Below are 8273 nucleotides of genomic sequence, written 5' to 3' on the forward strand. Positions count from 1 at the left end.
AGAGGAGGAAGATAGGGGACAGGAGAAAGGCGGGAGGCTGTCGGACGAAGGGAGAGGAGGAAGAGAGAACTGATAGGTGGATCCCGCATATGCGATATTTGTCGTGTATGCGACATATAGTCATGGTGACTAAACTGTGGGGTAGAGGTGTGTAGTTTCGCTGAAAATGTGACCACCGCTGGGCTCCACTGCGCGTCCGTGGACCCACAGGAACGAAGCCTACGGCGCACGATAAAAGGAGACGTTGGAGGCTTCCTTCCCCCGGAACCCAACCAAAACCCCCCCTCTTCCGAACCAACTCCCAATTCCACTCGCCGCCTTCCCTCCGACGCCATGATGGCCGCCGCTCGCCTCCGCCTCGCGCTGCTGCTCTACGTGTTCATGTGCGCCGCGTGGGCGCGTCCCGGCCTCGAGCCGGCCATCCGCCTCCCGTCGGAGCGCGCGGCGGCGGCGGGCGAGGGGACGGACGACGCCGTCGGGACCCGGTGGGCCGTGCTCATCGCCGGCTCCAACGGCTACTACAACTACCGCCACCAGGTACGCGCCCCGACGCCTACCAGGAGATGCGCGCCGCGAGCTCCGATCGTCGGCTCGGCTGCGCGTAATTTGATTTCCTTGGTGACGATTTAGCTTTTTAATCATTCTTGCGCAGCATGTAGAACCCGATTCGTGTCATCCCCATTTGATTTTATACGGTTTGATTTGACAGATGATCATCCATAGTTAAAGCTAGAAAGATTTTTTTCCCCGCTGCCCATTCGGTGATGAGCACTGCCGTATCACTTTGAAAGCAGGCCCCACGAATTTAAGAAAGCAAAAAATTAGAGTTTCCCCCGTCCCGTCTGCTGTCTGCACCACCCGTTAGTAGTAATATCCTAGGAAGATTTCATGTTTTGGTCCAGCTCATTTGCCGTATGAACTGGATTCCGGTTCCTCTTGTTCAGCTTTTCTGTTTTCTCAGAATGAGAAATTGGCAAGTCCCCTCGGCCGTAGGTGATGAAATTTTGCTGACTTTAGGGGGGCCTACATGTCACCATCAGTGCTGCAGGGATCAGCAACCATCCTAATAAGGCCAAATCTGTACAAAACCATATATTTCTAGGAGTCCACAAACATGACGATTTGAATATTCATATTAATTGGACAAACAAGACTTGAATATGTTTGTTTTTACTAGGTGCTGGATGTCTGATTGTACAAGCATCATACGTCTGCCTTACGGTTGTGTTCCAAATTATCGTTAACATGATTTTTCTTTTCAAAATTACTTCCAACTTTGTGCTTAATGGAAAAAAGACATGGACCATAAGAAGTGCTGTATTTTTTATGACAAAGAAAGGTTATCTACTTAGCTTTTATTGGAACCTAAGACAAGTTCTTCTGGGAAATCAAACTTGCAGGCGGACATCTGCCATGCCTACCAGATACTGAAGAAGGGGGGACTCAAGGACGAGAACATCATCGTGTTCATGTATGACGACATCGCACACAGCCCAGAGAATCCGAGGCCTGGTGTCATCATCAACCATCCCCAGGGTGGCGATGTCTATGCTGGGGTTCCAAAGGTAACTCATATTTATTCCTCCAGTAAAGTTTACGCTAGTTAGGGATGTTCAGAATTACCTTTCTACTAAGTGGAGTAGTTGTGAAAAAAGAAAAGTTACATCGTGACAGTATTATAGTTTAAGTATTTAACCCCCAAAAATATGAACACCATCAAGTACTGCATTGAAAATGACAGAATGCCTAAATTTCCATCATACTGACATCTTTGGCCAATTTGTTCTGAACAAGAAAGGCTGTGATTTGGTGGAGATAAAGCTAGGACGACTTAATTATAATTGAAATTTTCTACATACTAATGTCAACATCTTTAGTACTACTGGTTACGCATCTTTAGTCTTACTTTTCCATCCATTTGGCTAAAATTACTCTGATTTGCACTGCAGGATTACACTGGGAGGGAGGTCAATGTCAACAATTTCTTTGCTGTTCTGCTTGGCAACAAAACCGCTGTCAGTGGTGGGAGCGGCAAGGTTGTGGACAGTGGCCCCAATGATCACATTTTCGTTTTCTACAGTGACCATGGGGGTCCTGGTGTCCTTGGTCAGTGCTCACAAGTCACAACTAATCATTCTAGGACTTCATTCAGATTAGTTAGTTTTTCACTTCAATCAGATAAGGTATCAGTACGTACATGTTTGTCGAACCAAAAACTGAACAGCTGTTTACTATGTCAAAAACTTTCAGGGATGCCTACCTATCCGTACCTCTACGGTGATGACCTCGTAAATGTCCTGAAGAAGAAGCACGCTGCCGGGACGTACAAAAGCCTGGTAACAGATCAGTTGTTTGCTCACTTCTGCTTTTGTAATGTTGTGATGCGTGAAGAATTCACTTGATCTGTATGCGGATTCTCTGATTCTCTCACCTTTTGCAGGTCTTTTACCTTGAAGCATGTGAATCTGGGAGCATCTTTGAGGGCCTCCTGCCGAACGACATCAATGTGTATGCGACCACTGCTTCAAATGCAGACGAGAGCAGCTGGGGGACGTACTGCCCCGGCGAGTCCCCAAGCCCTCCGCCAGAGTATGACACCTGCTTGGGAGACTTGTATAGTGTTGCTTGGATGGAAGACAGGTACTTGATTTTTTAAATATCTTTTTTTACTGCGTTTTCCTATTGTGAGATCTTGTCAGACCAATTCACATGTTGGGCCATGGAACTGAGTCTGTTTTGGTTTCACTCACATCAGGTAGTTAACATGGTACTTGATAAACCAATGGGTTAGCTAACATAGACACATAGTACTGTACGGATTTGCGATTTGGGAATGATACTAGTACCTGATAACATGACTACACCTCGCTGTCTTTGTTAAATACAGTCAGACGCAGAGGATATGCATATGTTGCACTGCACTACTTTTAGGTGCATATGCTTGACAAAAAAATTATAGATTTGCCCCACGATATGATATCTTACAGCAGTTGGTTTGGACCATGTGCTCTTTACTGAAAGAATAGGCTGAACATGTCAATTTGCACAATTCCCTTAAATAAGATAGAGAAGAAATCAAATACTAGTACCATGAGTCATCACCAGCTATTCTGCTTTCATTCTCAGCTGAGTCTACTTGTGAGCTTGGCCAAACTCTATATCAGACCAAGTTCAAATGCTGCAGCTCAACTGCAAAATTATGCATTCGACTAGGCCAGCTCTAACCTTTTTGTAGACTACAAACCTGATAACCTGATAACCATGGATCTAGACTCATTTTATTCTTTTGTAGTTCTTTCGTGTTTTATCATTCTGAAACATTTCGGCAAGTCAGAGGAGATTAGCTGCGCATATAATATCATGCATGTTCATATGTTCAAACTTTGAAGTGAGTTATAACCTTTCTCCATTTAGCTTATTTGAAATTTCTCAATCTTGACAGTGATTTCCACAATCTGCGAACTGAGTCTCTCAAGCAGCAATACAATTTGGTGAGACTTTCAAACTTGATTTGATAAAATCATCTTATAAGCTCGTTTCAGTATGTCTAACAATTAAACTTATTGGTTGATCAGGTCAAGGATAGGACATCGGTTCACAACACATTCACCTATGGTTCCCATGTGATGCAATATGGTTCACTGAACCTGAATGTGCAGCATTTGTTTTCGTACATTGGCACAAACCCTGCTAATGATGACAACAAGTTTGTGGAAGGCAATTCATTGCCATCATTCACAAGAGCTGTTAATCAGCGTGATGCTGATCTTGTTTACTTCTGGCAGAAGGTCTGTATATCGTGAGAAAGCAATTATTGTTTTCAGAAGATCTCTTTACTTCATTCATGTCTTTTCCCCAACTTAAGCATTCATTTTGATGAATAAACCAACTGATTGGCTTCTTTATCTCTTGTGAAGTATCGGAAAGTGGCTGAGGGCTCACCTGGGAAAAACGACGCCCGGAAGGAATTGCTTGAAGTGATGGCCCACAGATCTCATGTTGACAACAGTGTTGAGCTGATTGGAAGCCTTCTCTTTGGCTCAGAGGATGGTCCAAGGGTTCTGAAGGCTGTTCGTGCAGCTGGTGAACCTTTGGTTGATGACTGGAGCTGCCTCAAGTCCATGGTAAGCCTCTTATTGACTATGGTTGCAGCTACATCATGAAACAACTCTTCCTCTTCTTGCATAGTTGCATGCCTAACAAACCTCTGTATTTTCTTCAGGTTCGTGCTTTTGAGGCGCAATGTGGGTCGTTGTCTCAGTATGGAATGAAGCACATGAGGTCCTTTGCAAACATATGCAATGCTGGCATCCTTCCTGATGCAGTGTCAAAGGTTGCTGCTCAGGCTTGCACCAGCATTCCTTCCAACCCCTGGAGCTCCATCCACATGGGTTTTAGTGCCTAAGTGATGCACAGGTGAAGTGAAATATTTCAGCTGCTCCACCATACCAAACTCCATTACAATCCTCAGGTGTGTTAGTGCTTGAACCATAGGTGACGCGGAATATTTCAACCGCTCCATCATACCAAATTATATAACAGTCCTCAAGGGCGTTAGTGCTTGAACCATAGGTGAAGCAGACTTATGCCATTATTTCAGCTGTTCCACCGTACCATATTGCCATAGTTATGCCCGATTTCCGGTGTACATACATAGTCAGAAAGTTATTTGGCAATACAATTTGTCGATGTACATATATTCCCTATAGCTTGTTAGCAGATGTGTATAGTTTGTACTTCCATTAATGAAGAAGGCATTGATGCTATTTTTATGTCATCATCTAAAATTCAAGCTTTGTCCATGGCATGGGAATTTGTTCTTGACTCTTACAGGGAAGTGGACCATTTATTGTGAAATTCTTGCGTTCAAAGAAACAATACCTGCTGAGTTATCTTTCATCAGATCGAGTTGAACTGTTTATTCATCTTCTGTTGTAAGTTGGGCACATTTTCAGCTGTAGGCTTGTACCTAGTGATACCTGCTTAAAGCATGAAGACATCAGGGCCATCCAGTGTGATTTCAGCAAAGGGTCGTTTCATTAGTTTGCATCCCTCTGTTGCATTGTTTTCAGTAACATGCCTTCATGCTCGTCTGCTTATAAAATACGGAGTAGCGCACATGTGCAGACTGCAGAGGTATTGATGAAAGGGAATTCCAGTATTACCATTGAGCTGGAAATGGTTACCATTTCCTCGCAAAGTATGCTAGGACTGGGAAGCATTGCTGCATAGGAGTGTAGGACTGTACAACTCGCAGGAAGTTGTGCCCTTGTTTACTCTAATGTCGATTGGTACTTAATCTCTCTCTGCTCTCATGTTTGAGATTTAGCAGGAGACGTAAAATCTTTGCACATCAGTTTTATATATTCAAAGAAGACCTCAATGGATCTAGTCGCCACATTTTATTTTCGATGCCCTTAGGCCAAGTAACTGCTACATGTCTGAACCACCTCTTGCGTTTCTGAATTCTGGTGTGACTGCCTGGCTTAAATGTCCATCGAAGTTTAAACAGAGACACGATTGTCTTGAGATTCCATGGCAGGAATTTCCAGGCTGCCCAACAGAGTTGCTGAACCAACCAGAATGTCTGCAACCTCAAGGAACCCATCTGTCAACTCCAAAGCAACGCAAGTCTGTCAGACAGAACCTCGATTTTCATGTACGAATGTGTTGTGCTGTCAACCCAGAACGATTGAGTAATCCAGCAGCCGTACCACTGCAGTTTTTGTTTACCGTAAGAGCAATTAGTTGATGATTCCATTGCAAGTACCAACGGCCGCGCTACGAAACGGACGGAGGGTAGGAGATGGTTTCGGCCAGGGCTCCGTGTAGGCCATTGCCAGGGCAAAGCAAGACAGTGCCGACCACACAGTTCCAGCCAGAGCTCCGTGCAGGCTGTAGTGCCAGTGCTACTGCTTTTGATCCCCTTCTCTTTGGCTCGCACATGCAGCGCAATCATGCAATAAAAAGTAGAGTAGTATGTAGCCTCCCCAGTCTGCAAGTTTATTCATGCATGCCACTCTTTTGCTCGCGGCAGTGGAAGCCAACGAGAACGAAACAGACTGAATTCAAGAAACTTGCTCTGGCTTGAACATGGCATTGGCATGTCCATGTCATCCTTAACTGAATATTTGGACTCGGTACAACCTCAGATAGGAAATTACAGGGCGCGTTTGGTAGATGTTTATACAACATCATGACTCTTTGCCAAACTATACCTGAGGTGTGGGTGTGGCTAAACATTTGCTCACCTGCACGGTGTAGGTGAGGAAGTTTAGCAAAGTATATGACATGCGGGGCGTTGAGTTGAAAAGGGTGGAAAGTTTGGCAAGCCCCAATTACGGCAGAGGAACAAACATTAGCATGGTGAGAATCAGGAACTGCCACATGAATAGCTTTGTAAACTTGCTGTTGTAAGATTTTTACTGCACATCTCCAAGTGTTTTTTTTCTTCCAGAGCTAATGTATCGCAAGTTAAAGAGCACATGAGTGATGATGAGCGTCTTTCTAACCAGAATACAGACCATGGCGGGCACACAGCAGTGCAAGCACAACTGAAGCTGTAAAGATGGCGTGGCATCTTGAAGGGACCTACTAGGTCCTAGTACCAAGCACAAAACGACACGCACGGAATTCATGTCCCCGATGTTCTGAGTGATCCTGTGATGAGGCTTAATTTAAGCACTCTTCTGGGCTGCCGGCTAGCAGAGCAGGTGAAGGATTAAGTTTTGTGAACAACAGGACGAGGGCCAGCTTAGTACTAGTGTAACCTGCGCTTAGTTTAATCCGGAGGATCTGCAGAAGCTTCTATGCCCGCCTTTCCGTTGCACGCACATGGTGCGTGTCGAGACTAATCGTAGTAACAATCATGCCAAGCATAATTCGACAGGGATCGTGTCTCGGATATATTTTTTTTTCTTTCATTATTTTTTTTCAGATATTTCGGATTTGGCTGGAAAGTCGCAATTAGAGCAATAATTATTAGCACCATTAATGTGTATAGAGAAAGCCAGTGGTGACGGTGTATGATACTAACATGATGTAGTAGGCCCACTAACGACGACGTAACGTGCGCGGCAATTCCTGCTGACGACGACCGAGTATCAACCCGACAAAAGCACGTCAAAACACTGCCAGTACTTTGCTTTGCTTAACTGCTTTCACTGACGCTAGTCTTTGGCGGGAAATTTCCTCTTTGCAACTCTGCATCTGCAAGGCCATGGAGAATGGGGGTTGCTTGTGCATGATTGCGAGGCGTAATCAGCTTGACTTGGCCCGTGGATTGGAGCCCATGCATGATAATTGCGTGGGGGTAATTAGCTTGACCCGCTGGGTGATTACTGATTAGGTGAGAGAGGCGGACCATGGGCGGTTCTTGCGGCCAGGGTAGGTTTGACAGCTTGCCGTGACACCAAAGTTGCAACCACCCCGAACTATTCTGGACTGTACACATGGTTGCAGTTGCAACGATGGAATCTGTACAGCGGTGAGAGCTCGTAAGGTGGTGTACCAGCAGTACCAAAAATGAACTCGATTCTTTAAGTTGTTTCATCCAGAGAGCTAGGTGCCCAAGTCCTACACGCACCTTCCAATTTCCAGACGCTGCCAAATTTCGTAGCCAGGTTGCTCCTGCGTCCTGTTGCAAAGCCTAGGCCTAGCTGGTAGCTGTTGGACGCTTGCTATAGCTACAGCTACTATAGCTAGGGATCAGAGTTGCGGTTGCCTGCTGTTGCGGTCCAATGGTTTTTGGGTTCTCTGCGTTCGATTTCTCATCATGGAATTGCGATCTAAAAACTATCCTTGGTTCCCCGTCCAAAATAAGCTAGGAGGCAGGCGGTGAACGAACGAATGGATCGGTAGAGGTCGCTGTCTTTCCAGCCTCCCTGCAGGCTTGAAGAGACAACAACTGAAAGAATGATACGCGAATCGCGCGCGCGCAAGGGGTGACCCGTCGCTTTTAGAGACCGGCTCGCCTCGCATGTGCTGCCATCTGAATAATTGCTTTGCTGGCTGCCGCTGCGCGCTCGGGCTTCTTTTGGTTTGGGTCCGCCGCAACGCAACGCAACGGCAGCGCGCGCACATATTCTCTCTTCTCCATCGGGCGCGCGCCATTTGTGTGGATGGGTGCGCTCGTCACGGAGCGCGCGCGCACACACACACGATCACCGAATCATCATTGCCATCACACAAGGAGAATAAAGAATACTAAAGCAGCAGAGGAGAGGTAAGCTAACGCGATGGAGCTGCGCATCCTTTTTGCTGCCGTGCTCCTC

The 8273-nt window shown here is 45.8% G+C and overlaps 1 protein-coding gene across 1 annotated transcript; it reads left to right on the forward strand.

Annotated features, from left to right (window-relative positions):
* Positions 1-252: 252 nt before the first annotated feature.
* Positions 253-4787, forward strand: LOC101758135 (vacuolar-processing enzyme). The gene is made up of 9 exons (XM_004968923.3): positions 253-537; positions 1401-1565; positions 1950-2106; positions 2251-2336; positions 2441-2640; positions 3443-3491; positions 3576-3788; positions 3918-4124; positions 4223-4787. Exons 1-9 carry the CDS (start codon positions 334-336, stop codon positions 4403-4405), a joined length of 1464 nt encoding a protein of 487 aa, XP_004968980.1. The 5' UTR covers positions 253-333; the 3' UTR covers positions 4406-4787.
* Positions 4788-8273: the final 3486 nt, after the last annotated feature.

The sequence above is a fragment of the Setaria italica genome, chromosome V (assembly GCF_000263155.2).
Source record: "Setaria italica strain Yugu1 chromosome V, Setaria_italica_v2.0, whole genome shotgun sequence".
Classification (NCBI taxonomy): Eukaryota; Viridiplantae; Streptophyta; class Magnoliopsida; order Poales; family Poaceae; genus Setaria; species Setaria italica.